At 33.4% G+C, this 17051-nt stretch overlaps 1 protein-coding gene across 1 annotated transcript in view; it reads right to left on the bottom strand.

Moving 5' to 3' along the window:
• Positions 1 to 3345: 3345 nt before the first annotated feature.
• LOC143257815 (beta-arrestin arr-1-like) overlaps positions 3346 to 17051 on the bottom strand; it is a 151862-nt gene continuing 138156 nt past the window's right edge. Inside the window, exons 3-8 of the mRNA XM_076516844.1 lie at positions 15145 to 15282; positions 13012 to 13096; positions 11852 to 11924; positions 10444 to 10587; positions 5008 to 5103; positions 3346 to 3726 (exon numbers count right to left, since the gene is read on the bottom strand). Of these exons, the coding sequence (XP_076372959.1) occupies positions 3495 to 3726; positions 5008 to 5103; positions 10444 to 10587; positions 11852 to 11924; positions 13012 to 13096; positions 15145 to 15282 (768 nt within the window). The 3' untranslated portion in view covers positions 3346 to 3494. The remainder of the gene's footprint in view (positions 3727 to 5007; positions 5104 to 10443; positions 10588 to 11851; positions 11925 to 13011; positions 13097 to 15144; positions 15283 to 17051) is intronic.

Raw genomic sequence — 17051 nt, 5'->3', positions numbered from 1 at the left:
TCTTCTAAATCTTTCATAAGAATATACTTTTTCCTGCTTCTATTCTCTATATCTTCTACCTACGCTTGCAGTTTTCGAATTTCAATTTTCCTTCTCCAACTTGCAGTTCCAGTTTTTTTCTTATTATGATTTACTTTCTTTTTTACAACAGTGGTTACTTTTCTTTTAGAAATCTGTCTAGAAGTTTTAAAATAAAGCTTCTGTACCGTTGCGAATATCCTTTCATTTCTGTATATTTGTTTTAATTTTTCGAATTACAAACCATATTTCTTCAACAATTTAAGTCATACCTCCTTAGCCTCTTTCTTCTGTTTCGCTATCCATTTCTTGTATCTATCGATCAGTATTTATTGACTGTGGAAATGTTTTCAATATATAAAATGGATCATGTTTAAATATACCTTTTCCCCTGCTAATAACAAACTTTACTAATGGATTCATACTGTTCGACCTCCTCTCATATTCCGATCGACTCATATCAATGTTTTATTGAGATTAAGTAACTTAAGAATATTTATTATACTCTTATCTTTGTTTTACTCTTTGCTCAAAATTTCACTTTTAATTTAAAACATTTGCTACTGCTCACATTGTGATGTACTTACCACCATTTGTAGTCGTACAATATCTCCATATTTGTAATTTTAGTTTTGATACTGTACAATAAAAAAAAACGATAATTTGTTGTAAGAGAAAAAATATAAAACTCATTTAGAATTGAAAATATCAACCTAAATAAATCCTTAAATACACATTGGCGGAACGGTAAAGGCATTTGACATCAGGATTCGGGTATAGCCGTTTCTAGTTTTGAGTTACTGATCAGTGGAAAGGTAGCTAGGTAGCGGCACTCATCACTAAAAGAGTTTTGTTTGGCTCTTTGGAACTGATATTAGGGTTGAATGTCAAACGTATGACGCTACTACAAGTGGAAGTGTATCAAGGATTCAGTATCATGACGTCTCGAATGTCGGACCATATGATTCGCACTTCGACACGTTAGCCAACATGCAATATCTGCTCTAAACCAATTTATGAGCAAGGCTTATAAACACTCGACCCGTTTCAGAGAAGGTAATTTAGGACCCAACCTACTTAAGGACAAGAGATATTAAATCTAACTAATTTAATGTTTTTTTTTAATTTTGCACAAAGCTACTCGAGGGCTATCTGTGCTAGCCGTCCCTAATTTAGCAGTGTAAGACTAGAGGGAAGGCAGCTAGTCATCACCACTCACCGCCAACTCTTGGGCTACTCTTTTACCAACAAATAGTGGGATTGACCGTTACATTATAAATGTACTCACGGCTGAAAGGGCAAGCATCTTTGGCGCGACAGTAATACGAACCCGCGACCCTCAGATTACGAGTCGCACGCCTTAACACGCTTGGCCATGTCGGGGGCCATTAATTTAATAAAATGTTTATTATATGAGGAGAGGTTGAAATCTCTCAAATTATTTTCTCTTGAAAAGAGAAAAATTGGGAAGATTTGGTTGAGGTTTTAAGATTTTAAAGGGAAGTGATAGTGTTGACACATCACCCCTCTTCAATAAGAATAGTAACACTAGGAGACACAAATATAAATTTTGACACGGTTGAGCTAAGTCAGTTTTACTTTTGTAACAAGGTGACTGACCTTTGGATGTTGTAGAGGCAGTAAATTTAAGTGAGTTTAAGAAAAGCTTGATAGATATATGAAAGATAATGGCTGGCTTTAAGATTTTTAAAATATTAATTAATTAATAGTTCTAGTTTAGCTTAAAGGGCGGAACAGGCGAGATGGACCTTGTTGTCCCGAAACGTTATTTTATGTTTTTAGATATAAAAATGAAAACAGTGAAAATGAAATCCTCCAATGAACTTCCCCCGAAACAAACAAATTAAACAGTGCTTCCATCGAATAATCAGTGAAAATTGTCATTGGCTGTTTACTGTATAGGATTTGCTGTTGTAAATATGTAGATCAGTCTTTCCGGTCTCTATCACTGCAAACTTAGGTGATGAACCAGAATGTTAAAAACATAAAAAGAACCCAAAGATCTGTGGATAGCTATCTTTTAGGAATGTGAGAGATAAAGGTTGGCTTATCGATCAATCATCAGGTATCAAGCAAGTTTTATTCTTCATCAGAAACGTAGAATGAATTTATCATATCTCATACGTACTTACAATGTGGAACACTACAGTGTACATTTCCTTTGAAGATTTTATTTTGAATTAATAATTAACTTGGACCCAATATGGCCAAGTAGTTAGGGCACTTGACTCGTAATCTAAGGGTCGTGGATTAGAATTCCTGTCATACCAAACATGCTCGCCTCTTTCAGCCGTGGAGGAGTTATAATGTGACGATCAATCTCACTATTCTTTGGCAAAAGAGTAGCCCAAGAGCTGATGGTAAATGATGATGACTAGTTGTGTTCTCTCAAGTGTTACACTGCTCAATTAGGGATGGCTAGCGCAGATAGCTCTCATGTAGCTTTACACGAAACTAAAAAAGCAACTTTAGATAAGAACAAACTATATACTTCGAGTGAATCTAAAAATCAACCTGGAGATCAGGTAATTAAACAAACCATTCTTACGTTTCTGTTTAAAAATATTATAATGCATTAGTTCATTAGATGGGAATCCTAGCAGTTAGGTGTGTTTTCGGTTATTCACATTTTTTCAAATAAGGTATAACACACGTGTTCTGACCATGATCTTGTTGTCCTCGATAGAAGCAGCACTTTTTAATAATGTTAAACATAACTAATAATGACTAGTTTCACAATTATGTTTGTGTAGATGTTAAAGTGCCTTTTCGTTACTTATACTTAGCTTGATTTAAAACAATTTTTAAGTTCCCATGAGGAAGTTGAGAAATATTCTCGTATAAGTATAACAATTTATAATTATTCTTCATTATCTGGTGTCTTTCACACTTTTCGTACAGTGTCGAAACCAGAACATCCAATGAGCAACTTACAAGTTTAAAAACCACGAGCAAATTAACTGTAGAAATTATGTAAACAAACACTTATTTTTCAAAGCTAAAATGTAATTTTTAAAACCATAAATAGACGCACAGTTTTGACTACAAATATGTTTCAACATGTCTATCAACATGACTTATACCTGTACGTTTTTGTATTTTATATGTTTCAAAGGCATAAAAAATGTGTAGTAGTTTTGTGTTTACTTTTCATAATCTCAATACTAAAGAACTTTATACTATTTTAGTTACAGTTGAAAGACAAATTAACAAAAACAAAAACCTATCTCCAGGATTTACAAAGGTTAAACATGTAAAAATTTGTAAGATCAAATAAACTTTGGAGTTAGTTCACAATATCTTTATTACAAGTTTGTGTTCAACAAATACATTGCGACATTTGCTCCAAAGTTTGTTCTATAAGTTTCAGATAAAAAATTATTAAAATTTAAATGTAGAAACAAACTCACTAACATAATACGAGAAACTATGTCACGCCAAACCTAGCGTGAAAATTAGGTTATAAGAGGAACACGACGGGCTGGGATTCGAGTAAGATCGTCAACAATGACGTCATCTGAACAGTTATAGTTGTCTTTGTCCGAGTTACCATCCGTTTTCTTATAGTTGATTGAGTTGACCAGAGGAATTGGTGAGCTGTGTTCTGAATCCAATATATCATTATTCTGTAACTTAGCTGGATTACGGTACATCAAGTAAAAGGGCAAAAATACACTGCTGTCACTGCTGTAGACAAAAAAATTCTTTGTATTGCGATAAAAGGTATAAATAGGATACCTTAAGTTACTAAGTAAATTATATAACCACAAATTTTAAAGTTGTTGAAATTACAGCAGCTTACTGAGCAACGTATTAAAGTTTTAGACAACGTAGGACAGAATAACGACTTTAAAAAGAAGGATAATTCCAGTGTTGCAGTGTAAACTTGATTTGTTTTTATAACTAAGGTAAAAAACATCATACTTAACTCTATCACGATAATAATTTATACCTCTAATCAGAAGTTTTCATAAAACAAAAACACCAAAACCCTTTATCGAAAACTAATTTGTCAGAGTTCATTACTACTCTGAAGCAATGAATATTAAGTCGAGGAAACATTGAAACATTATTGTAGGTGTTTTAGCTATCTAAGCTACACTTGGTATCATTTTATAACCGTTGGATTTTGGTTACAAACGGCAGAAGTTGTTTGCTTACTTAAACTATTTGATTTTTAAAGCCCAGAATCTGTTGATTGACATTTTATGGTTAGAAGTGTCAATTTCGCTGTCTCATGGAGTTAGAATATTCTCAAAAGAGGCGAAAACTGAGACTGACTGGCACTAATGGACAACTGAAGATATCTTTAGGTGAAACTGTATTCAGTATTATTGTGATGTAATATCACACCTATTACAGGTAACAGATCATATCTGTAGAAACGTCATATTTCTTAAACAATATAAATACATTTCACAAAGCACTTGTAAGTTGTAGCCCACCTGATAACATGAATTTTGTTACTAAGCAAAGGACCCAGCATGGCAGGGTGGCTAGGGCGCTCGACTTGTAATCTGAGGGTTGCTAGTTTGAATCCCAGTCACACCAAACATGTTTGCTCTTTCAGCCCTGGGGTCATTATAATTTGCGGTCAATCCCGTAAAAGAGCAGCCAAAGAGTTCGCGGTGGATAGTGATGACTTGCTGCCTTCCCTTTAGTCTTTCATTGGTGAATTAGGTGTGGCTGGAGCAGAAATCCCTCGTGTAGCTTCGCGCGAAATTAAAAACGAACAAACAAAACTAAGCAAAGGACCCGAGTCAGTAACAACCTACAATAAATAGTGTAATTGAAATGCTACAGTACACTCATGTTAACGAAGTAAAGAAAAATTGGTATTAGATTAGTTATGATGTATTATATAATGTGCTTTAATAGATGTTAGTAAATAAATACCTGGTAATAATAATATAACAAAGTGCACTATTCTCTATATTCTCACTAGATGGCAGAACAATAATAACTTACCCACGTAAAGGTTTAAGTGAACCAATGTACATCTTCACTTTTACTTGGTAAGAAATCAAAATCCCAAAAAACTCATGAATTTCTTTTTCAGGGACCCTGAAAATACAATATTTATCCAAATATATTATTGCATGGTTTGTATACTTGGACGGGTTTGTTTAAACTATTCAGTAAAACAATGCCCAAAGCGTTTAATTATAAAAACAGTGTTTTAGTCCTTTTAATTTAACTTATACGAACTAGTTTAAATTCTTGCTGGTAAGCCTAACTCCAAAATAGGCGCGAATACGACAGTCTATCTTGCTTGTTAACTACTGCAGTACGTATCTTTAAAGTTTCTTTAAACACACTCATCTAGCAGATAAACAGATTAACAAACTCTCTAACTCAGTAACCAGTCAACACCATGATAGAAGTATATATATATATCAATAACAAACTATAATCTAGCGTAATTAGTTTTTCAGAAGAAGATACGAATATTATATGTAATTTCAAAACATTTTCAAACGTTGAACCATGTGCTTATCACGTTACGTGAAAACATTCTATGATAAAAAATTACAAACGTCCACATGAAAATGATGACATAGTCTACAGAAAGAAAAACAAACAATCGCAACTAATAAAGTAGCACTTTTGTATAAAGCGTGATTTTTGTACCAAGATCACTTTAAGACAATACATATCTACTACCTAGTTTGGTTATTTGAGTTTCAGTTCGGGTTACTTTTGTTGGATATTTTGTCAAATTACTTTTATTGGGTAGTGCGTCGAGTTATGCTTTTTAACTATTGTGTCGAGTGTTTGTACTAAGCAGAACATATATTAAAAATGTATAACTCTAATATGGATAAATATAATTAGTATGTCTTTTACAGGGTTAGGAAGTCCGTGAGAAGTTAAGAAATAAGCTTGTGAAACATCAAGCAGTTTCTGTTAAACTGTTTCTAGTGGAAGTTATAATTACAGTGTTTATTTTAGTTATAGTTACTTAGGGTTAAAAACTTTTGATTATCTTATTCTTACAGTTAACTGATTCTTGTTTCAGTTAATATTAGTTTACGTAATATGGTGATAATGAAAAATATTGTTGTGCCTTATTTTAAATTTTTCTTAAAATAGTAAAGGAACATATATGATCAATCTGTTACAATTGTTGCCATCTTACATACGTTTAAACAGCTATATTTAGAACTAGAAAGCAACAAGCTAGTTCCAGTTAATTTCAAAGTCATTTTTCGTTAAATTTATAATCCATTTTAACGAAAAATTTTCTTAATTGTGCGACACCTTTTATTCCACTGTGAAACCTCTAAAAATAGAGACGATTCTTTTAACGTAGGCACAAACAGACTTAAAAAAATGAAATATGAAGCGCGAAGAAATATCAGGCGGATCCACACATAGGGCTTAGAGGCAGCGCCTTGCATCTGTTAAATATGGAATGCATTAATAACGGATTTTATATAATATGATTGTTGTATGACTTAACAAATGGTTTTATTTTTTATTGTTATTTCGTTATTGTTCGATTTGTTTGTTGTTTACCATTAACCAATATCATTTATTTTCGTTAAAATATATTTCATAGGCCCGGCATGGCCAGGTGGGTTACGGCGTTCCACTCGTAATATGAGGGCCGCGGGTTCGAATCCCCGTTGCATCAAACATGCTCACCCTTTCAGCCGTGGGGGCGTTATATGTTACGGTCAATCCCACTATTCGTTGGTAGAAGAGTAGCTCAAGAGTTGGCGGTGGGTGGTGATGACTGGCTGCCTTCCTTCTAGTTTTTCACTGCCAATTTATCTACGGCTTTGCGTGAAATTCAAAACAAATAAACAAATTAATCAAGCCACCCACAGTGACACAGTGGTGTGGCTGTGGATTTAAAATATTAGAATTTGGTTTCGCCCGTGATGGACAGAGCCCAAGCAGTCCATTGTGTTGCCTTGTATTTATGCTAACTTCAAACAAACCCAAGTGGCACAGTGGTAAGTTTGGACACAGTGGAGTGGCCAAATTTTGTACACTCTGGGTCAAACTTTTATTGGGGCGATAAATTAGAAGGCTGAAAGTGATCTAAATTTTTAGTAAAATGGTCATTAAAACAAAGCAAACCAAAAGTAGTAGTTTTTATTTCTCATTAAATGATACAAAACGAGTTTATTAGATATATAAAAGCTGGAAAATAATATGCGTTCAACTGTTGTTGTTTAAAGTTAGTCACAAAGTAACACAATGGGCTATCTGTGTTCTGCCATTCACTGGTACTGAAACCCGGATTTTAGAGTTGTAAGTCCACAGACATACCGCTATGCTGCTTTAATCGATATGCCTAGGTTTTTAATGAGGTCAGATCCCCTTGAATCCCCTTACCTCGCCTCTTTTTGAGGTTTATAACACTAAAAACGGGGTTTTGAAACCCGATGTGGGCATAGAATAGACATATTGTTTAGCTTTGTGCTTAATTTAAAAAAAAAACAAACGAATTTTAACTTCAAAACTTTGAAATTTATTAATGTAGTTACATCTAGTGTTCTCAGTCACACATGAACATTAGATGTATATCGTTTATTTAATCCCTATACGAAAACTTTGATAAATTCTTTTACACTATTAACATTATCAAGCCAAACTGAATTGAAAAGTGCTTAAAAAAGAGAAACATGAAGCTGGAAATAACAAAATATATGTTTGTTAGGGTAGAGTGAGAATAGTTTCCTACTGGTTTATTAAAATCCATTTGAGTCACTGCTTCTAACTTTTGAAATACACATCTTACTAATTTTTAAGGCCATAAGCGAATGTTATTACTTTTTATGTGCATTAAATCTTCATTGAAAATAATGTGTAAATCTTTTTTCTTATTGCTAGCTAGCTATCTATTTAAATAAAATAATACTTTTTTTTTCTGTCCATGTAAGTACATGGATCTTCACTAAATTTGGTATGAAAGTTTGTTGGTCCATGCAGAGATACATGTAGAGCTACGTTTTCACATTTTATTTTGCAGGTTTTCTGAGCGTTTTTACTTTTTTTTTTACATACAAGGTAAGGAATTTTTCATGTCCTCTTTCATTAATCATGAATTTGCATACTCGTTTTTTAATGGCTCACTTTGTCTTATTATACTGTTTCTCATTTTGTATGATATTTTGACAAAACGTCCTCCAAGTGTAATATTTTCTAATCTAGAAACATTTTTTCTCACCAGTCTTTGAGACATTTTGTAGTATACTTCGTATTCTAGCTGCTCCCTATCCTTTTAGGTTAAGCAGGTGAAAATATTTCACCATAGAGAACTGTTTATGATATATTGATGCGTTTGCGTTACCTATTGGCCAAGGTCATTTCACTCTAGCATCACTTGAAATTCTTTCACAGAAAAAAAAATCGTGGTAGACTGCATTTAACATGCTATGTAGTTTTTTGTAGAAACTTCAACTGTATGCCAGTTTTTTAGTACCTAAAAATATGTTTACCCTATTTTTATCTATGGAATAACTAGATGTGACGTATTGAAAGTATTATGGTATTATTTTCCGTATATAGTTGTTTAATTAAGCAGTTTTTCTACATATGAAATATTAGTGTTGTTTTTCGTCCTCGTGCACTCGTTAATCTTGTCCAATGTTTATTTGCACCTTGTTTAAAATCATTCTTTGGCTTCTTTTTTCAGCTCAGACAGAAATTCATTTGAATTCCACTTTATTATTTACCTCTTACCCCAGTGGCTCAGCGGTAAGCATAGCATAGATAGCTTGTGTAGCTAACAACACGCAAACAAACGCATTGCATTCATTACCATCCTTCTGTTATTTGCGGATACCATTCTTGCCCGTAGAAGTAGTGAATACATCTGAGGACACCACCCACGTAACTAACGCGTGTTTAGGTGAATGTTAAATTAGTAAACGATAAAGTGCTGGAATTTATGCAATTTTTACTTAATTATACAATGAAAAATGAGAAAAAATTTACAGTGTGTTTTCTCAAACGAAAAATAAGATAATATTTCACATAGTTTGTAGTTCAAAAGGGATTTAGGTCACAGATTTTTTTGTTTTCTTATATACGATTGTCTGCAATATTTTAAAATTCTCAATATTGTCTTTTTGTTTTAAAGTAACTATTAGTTACGAACACTGGAAACAAAACAAACAACAATGAATAGTTGCTAAGGGGTAGAAAATGAAAAGAACGTTTAATAACAACGAGAACTGTGTTTCTGAATTTTTGATTAAAATGATGAATTTTAAATGGTGAAGTTACAACGTTAAAAGACAATAAAGTATTTTATTGGTTCGACTTTAATAACATTACAAGGAAAGGAAAATTAATTTAAAACTAAGTTTGAATTAATCAACTTAGTAACTTAAATTTTGCACGCTATTCAAGGTACGATTTTATTCGTCTAAAAACAGCCAGTTATAAACTTTTTTTTATCACGTCTTATAAGAATAAAAACAACCCGGTTGAAAACTTAAGCTTATATAAAAGGCCTGATGAATTTTTTAAAAATCTTATATATGAAATTGGATCAAATCATTATATAAAAATGTTAATTGTTTAACAGTGTAGTCGAACTACTGACAACATTATTCAAAGGAAATGATTTTTTTTTTTTACTTTTACAAGTTCCAAAAGGTTTGTTTATTTGTAAATTAAAAATCTAAACATTTTATTCTTGTAGATGATGAAATTTAAGATACAAATTAGAAAAAAAATTGAAATGTATGTTTAAGTTGTACTGCATACAAACTCGTTCTGAATTTCACACAAAGCTACACGAGGGCTATCTACGCTAGCTGTCTCTAATTTGGCAGTGTAAGACTGGAGGGAAGGCAGCTAGTCATCACTACCTACCGCTAACTCTTGGGCTACTCTTTTATCAATGAATAGTGGGATTGGTGGTAACGTTATAACGACCCTCACGGCTGAAAGGGCGTGCATATTTGGTGTGACGGGGATTCGAACCCGCGACCCTCGGATTACGAGTCGAGTGCCTTAACCTCCTGGTCATGCCAGCATACAAATTCATTGAGACTGGCTATGCCGTCTTTAACGCATTCTGAGATCTTAACGACGAACAGTAATGTCTTCTTCAAAATCACATCTCAGTGAATATCATTCGAACATGCAACTTATTATCAAGTTACTGTTGTAATCAGAGCAAACAAAGGTTAACACTCACAAAGAAACGAAAAGGTTAGAAATTTCATACTGAGTTTCCAACGCCTGTAACCTTTTTTAATGATTTATTTATTTACTTTTTATATAGCAGGTGATGAATATTTTAGACGTATTTCGTTAAATATTTAAATTAAACAAAAAAAACACTATTATCTGAAGGCAACACCAGCATGCGTTTCATTAAACATTAGCTCTGAAATCATGTTATCTTTAGTATTGGGCATGAAAAGAACAACTCACAGGACACTTGAAGCCAAAGAGTCATTTTCCACCCAACTACAATTGTTTGTAAATACACCATACTTGTCTTTGATGTTCCAGATGTGTGGAAGAAGGTCAAATCTCTTGTGATAGGTACTTCCGGGTACAATGGGACAGTTTGCTCTGAAGAATAATTAAATAACTACATTTTCTAAAAATTAAAGAAAATTTAATAAGTACATTAGTGTGTATTCTTAAATGTTTACCGTAATAATTACTTTTCGGAGTAATTCTTTTTGACATAGATTAATTTTTCTAAGAGAATTAAATCAAACATGCAAGTATTCAGTAAACTATATATATAATATATTTATCAACAAGATTACGAATCACTAATCATTTACATTTAGGGATAACAATAAAAATATCTTGTTTCTGCATCAAATTTACTTTTAAGGCTTAGCAGCTATAATCACTGATGAAATTAATAATTTTGATTGAATAAGTAATGGAGGTTATAGGCTGTAAGTGTTCATAAAGTGTCGACTGTAAGTGTTTAGCAAGATGTGAAGCCAGAGTGATTTAACTTATTCAATGTATCATAAAGCGTTGACTGAAAGTGTTTAGTGGGATGTGAAGACAGAGTGATTTAACTTATTGGTTCAGTTATAAGGACGTATAAATAATATAAGCGTATATTAGGTTTCATGTTATACATTACGTTGACAAAGGTAAGTCTTGAATAACACATTATTTCTTGTTATAGCTTAAGTAAAAATAATTAAACACGGTGTCAACGTTGACGTGCTATTTGTCCTTAGTATATCTATTTAAGCGAGTCAAGACCTGCAATTGCTGACGATTCAGGTTTTACGTATCCTCATGTAACCAAGAAGGCATACTCAGTCTTATTGCTTATTGTTCAACGCAAATGTACACAATGGGCTATATATGTTCCGCCCACTCTGGGTACTGAAACCTGATTTTCAACGTCATAAATACCAAGATTTATCGCTGAGCCACAGGAGCTTTCAGACAGGTTAATCTTTGTGAAAATTGTTCAGCTTACGTCACAAATGAATTACTTGGTTATTTACTTAAAAACACACTAAGATGTTTTATCTTAAAATAATAAATAATTCTGTTTTTCAATATTTTATTTAAAAATAGTTTCTACTGTTGACGAAAAAAAAAGGCATTGATCAGTCGAGAAATGTTTCAAGTATGTAACAAATATATTCTTATATGTGCATGAATTAAATTCAATGTAACTTTGTACTTGTATTGAACTTTCGTTTCTAAACCAAAGCACTTTTCAGAGTAACATATAATGAGATTAATGTAAGAATTAATATTTTATTTAAATACACATCGTAAGCATATCATTGTTCATAATTTAGATTTATGAAAAATTGAGAATACATAACAGAGTTCATAAGCAACTCACTGACTGTCTAAACTGGCCACAGTAACCTTCCACTTTCCAGATGAAACCATACAAATGTCGGCTACTTGTATCACTAGCATAAATATGGAGACAAATTGTTCAAAATTAGCCAAATAAAAACATACATCGAAAACCTGAACAATGATCTAAAACTATGAATAATTTAAGAATAATTAGGTGAAATTTATTCTTTCACTACTTTCAAAGTTTATTGTCTGAATTAATATATACATAAATTGTACGTGAGTAGTAAACAGATAATATCAACATGCCTCACAAAGTGAAATGCGTGATAAGCTATACTTATAGGTTTTTGTTTGTTTGAATTTCGCGCAAAGCTACTCGAGGGTTATCTGCACTAGCCGTCCCTAATTTAGCAGTGTAAGATTAGAGAGAAGGAAGCTAGTCATCACCACCCACCGCCAACTCTTGGGCTACTCTTTTACCAGCGAATAGTGGGATTGACCGTAACATTATAACGCCCCCACGGCTGAAAATGCGAACATGTTTGATGTGACAGGGAGTCGAACCTGTGACCCTCGAATTACGATTCAAGTGCCTTAACTAGTTACCGGGCCATGCTGGGCCCTACAAGTTTTTATTTTTCAGTTTACGACTGAAAACAGTCTGGAAAAACTGTGAACTTATATTTTAGGAAGACATTCATTGTGATAAGTGTATCTGTTTTAAATGACAAGCTGCACAACGAATTGTCAACGATTTGCCCGCTGCAGGGATCGAACATGTAATTTTAGCTTTATAAGCCCCAGGGTAGTTTCCGATAAGAGGCATTTTGATAAAACTTTCGTGTTATCGAGGTAGTGGTCAAGAAACGTAAACAAAAATACATTATAGTGTAAGTAAACTGTCTAACAATAGAAGAAATAACTAAAAACTATCTTATGTTTTACCGTAAATGTCACTTTAATATATAATCGAAAATTTCATCTTAAATCCTTTACACAATCAATACTTTATGTTAACATCTAAGTACACATTTTTTTAGAAATGATAACATACACCTGTATGTAGACAGAGATATACTGAAACCAATTGGTAGATTTAGACCTTGAGTTAGGTAAAGAGTCAAGTAAAAATATAACGTTGTTTAGTTAAAAGTCACGTGTCGCAAATATGACGTTAAGTTGAATGTTACCTACCAGAGACTTTCACGTGCTTGACTGTCTTGTGTGAGAAGTTTTGTATAAGTACGCTGACAATAATCTCTTCCCCATGATAGTAGAGCTACAGAAGATATGAAGGTATAGTTACGGATAATCCGAAGTATTAAATGTATTACTTCAAATGGTTAACCACTCTTCAAATAAAACACTAAGAAACCGTAATACTCACTTCAGTGATCTCCTTGAGAATGCCTATCAACAGTGTGATTTAAGTTGTTTTAATGCAAATCAAATGGAGATTCGAACCCCGAATTTCAGCGATTTATATCCATAAACTTCTTCCCCTCATGCGAGAAATCATTTGTTTGTTGAAGTTCTTGCAAAGCCAGTAGAAGGCCATCTGTGGTAGCTGTCGCTAATTTAGAAGTGACAAAATAGAGGGTTTGTTCGTTTGTTTGTTTTTTGAATTTCGCACAAAGCTACTCGAGGGCTATCTGTGCTAGCCGTCCCTAATTTAGCAGTGTAAGACCAGAGGGAAGGCAGTTAGTCATCACCACTCACCGCCAACTCTTGGGCTACTCTTTTACCAACGAATAGTGGGATTGACCGTCACTTTATAACGTCCCCACGGCTGAAAGAACGAGCATGTTTGGCGTGAAGGGGATGCGAATTTGCGACCCTCAGATTACGAATCGCACGCCTTAACACGCTTGGCCATCAAAGTAGAGGGAAGGTAACTTATACCCGACACCACCAACGTCAACTCTTGAGTTACTCTAAGCGAATAGTGGGATTAATCTTCACGTTGTTACGGTTGAAAGAGCGAGCATGTTCGGTGAAAGGATTCAAACCCGAGATTAGTAGACTACGAGCTAAACTCGGCCGCCAAGGAATCACAGTAAAAGAAAATGTATTTTAAAATAGCTTAGAACTAATGAAAAGGAGGGAACAAAAGTGATTGCTACAAACTTACTGGATATTGAAGATGATATCTTTATGACATAAATTTGGTTTTAAAATAGCGTTCGTTATTCACACAAGAACATTTAATATTCATACTTTCCTTGTTACAATTTTTGTTTGTGGTCTTAAAGTGCGATTTTGATTGGATGGTCGGACAAAACAGCCATGATTGTTAGAGCATGTATATTAGTATCCATTAAGTGGGTTTATTAGCAGTTATCACGTAGAGTTATCTAGCATGATTACCGTATTTTGTGTGTGTATGGAAATTCGAAACCGTTCGACGAAGAACGTGAGCAATGCTAAAATTAGGGTTCGATTACTTTCGGTAGGCTCAGCAGATATCCTGATGTGGCTTTGCTATAAGAAAACACACACACACACTAACGTGAACTACTTTATTTTAGAAGTTTCTTCCCAGAAGAGTGGATAAAGCACTCTGGAATACGTCATTATTTATAGACTTTTGGTTTTGCATTTAAAGACACAAGTAGCTGATCATTTAAGTGAGTCTGTTATTGTCTTCCACAAAGCAGGATAAGCAGTTAGCATCTGATGAAGTCAAAGTTGGAAGTGGAATAAATTATTCAACGTTATTCTTTATATAATTTTTACCTCATTAACGGATAACCTCAGTTGGTGCTTGTAACGAAACTTGTGGTGAAACATAAGTTCAACGTTCATCACGTGTATATATGTATATATTTCCCGTTTCAAATGATAGTTGTTTCACTGCGAACACATTCAATCCATTATGTTCGATAATGAAAACACCGAACAAATTGTCACTTTGAAAATTTAATCTTTGAGTTATTTCCGTTTATTTACTTAAAAATTATGTTGATTACGATATTATTGTTTTTTATACACACGTAGCGCAAAATAAATCAATGAACTAATTATTCATTGTTATTTTTTTCTTACAATATATATCGAGAAACAATATTTAGAAATTGAGTAGTTTTATTTCCCGACTAATAATAACTCCAAATAACGATATACATTCTTAAATACATAAACTAGACAAATATAGTTGGTTCTACTCAAGATTCTATTACATGTTTTATGGTTTTAAATAAAAAAAGTTTTTACATTGGATAAAGATATTGTTATGCGATTTCTTGAGAACTGTACTTTTCTTACGAATTTTCCGACATAAACTTAAGTTTTTTATGCATCAATAAAAGCAGACAGTTTTTAACTTACCTTTTTATCAAGTGTTGCTTCAAGGAAAATTTTCCCTGAACTAAGTGGAAAGTCTTTGGAGATGGAAGCAGACGGTTGTCCTGTTATTGGCCACGAGGGGCGTACTGTATCTTTCTTATGGCTAAGTTTACCACACTTCTGAAACAGCAAGGAAAGAAAGGGTTAAAAAATATCGTAAACTAAAAATACAAATAATGAAAATCTTTCGAATAATATGACTGGTTCTTCATAAACATATATATCCAGAAAAAAACGTCACACATTAAAATATTCCTTCCATTTCAAGATATTTTAATATTTTTTCTGGAGGCATGTTAATAAATTGTAACAAATCTGCTTTAAAACTGTTACAAATGTTTGACTTACGTATTTTAGAACATATGAAGCGTTGTTAAAAAAGCGCAAGGAATAGAAATTTGTGGCAACGTGAAGAATAAATTATTTTAAATTTATTTATCGTTAAGAGTAAAGCTACGCAATGGACTATTTTTGTTGTGCTCAATACGGGTACGGAAACCCAGTTTACAGAGTTATAAGCGTTCAGATGAACTGCTGAGCCCATGGAGAAGAGAATATGCACACACCAAATTTATTTACTTCAAATTGCATTCCATACACTTAGAAAAATGCACTTCGTATCCATCAGTACCACATAGTCAATAAAATACTTACTGTGACGAACTGCTAAAGTAATTTTTTTCCCCTACATTCTCAGTGTCAGAGAGCTCTGAGCAGTGTAAAAAAAATAAATAAGCCTCTTGGATAAAATTCAGTCTTTTTTTTTTTTCTCGATCGAATTTCGCTAAGGCTATGATTTAGTCAGATGGTAAATTCGATTCCAATAACAAAGTGTTTGAACTTACTTTTGCAAATAGCTGGCAGCACAATCAGATCATATTATGGAAATCTTTTAAATGAAAGCTTTCAACTTCATCAGATACATTTTGCTCCAAGCTGGTGATTCACAAGTGTGTTAGAAAGGTTTGAGACCTGCACGCGCATAACAATTTACAGGAAGTGGCATTCTTCTCAAGCCAAAATCTTTATACGAAATTAAAAAAAAAAGAGGTTTGTTTTTCGTTAAGTTCCGAGTCATAGTGGCTTGGATGAGACATGTTTGTTCCGTTAATTATCTTCGTTATTAGTTAGGGTCCGAGTCATAATGGCTAGGATGAGACATGTTTGTCATGTTAATTATCTTCGTTATTAGTTAAGGTCCGAGTCATAGTGGCTTGGATGACATGTTTGTCATGTTCATTATCTTCGTTATTAGTTAAGGTCCGAGTCATAGTGGCTTGGATGAGACATGTTTGTCATGTTTATTATCTTCGTCATTAGTTAAGGTCCGAGTCATAGTGGCTATGATGAGACATGTTTGTCATGCTAATTATCTTCGTTACTAGTTAAGGTCCGAGTCATAGTGGCTTGGACGAGACATGTTTGTCATGTTCATTATCTTCGTTAATAGTTAAGGTCCGAATCATAGTGGCTTGGATGAGACATGTTTGTCATGTTAATTATCTTCGTTATTAGTTAAGTTCCGAGTCATAGTGGCTTGGATGAGACATGTTTGTCATGTTCATTATCTTCGTTATTAGTTAAGGTCCGAATCATAGTGGCTTGGATGAGACATGTTTGTCATGTTAATTATCTTCGTTATTAGTTAAGTTCTGAGTCATAGTGGGTTGGATGAGACATGTTTGTCATGTTCATTATCTTCGTTATTAGTTAAGTTCCGAGTTATAGAGGCTTGGATGAGACATGTTTGTCATGTTAATTATCTTCGTTATTAGTTAAGGTCTGAGTCATAGTGGCTGGGATGGAACATGTTTGTCACGTTCATTATCTTCGTTATTAGTTAAGGTCCGAGTCATAGTGGATTGGTATGAGACATGTTTGTCATGTTC

The sequence above is a fragment of the Tachypleus tridentatus genome, chromosome 7 (genome assembly GCF_004210375.1).
Source record: "Tachypleus tridentatus isolate NWPU-2018 chromosome 7, ASM421037v1, whole genome shotgun sequence".
NCBI classification, from domain to species: domain Eukaryota; kingdom Metazoa; phylum Arthropoda; class Merostomata; order Xiphosura; family Limulidae; genus Tachypleus; species Tachypleus tridentatus.
The sequence above is the reverse complement of the archived record's forward strand: the minus strand, read 5'-3'. Positions and strand labels throughout refer to the sequence as shown.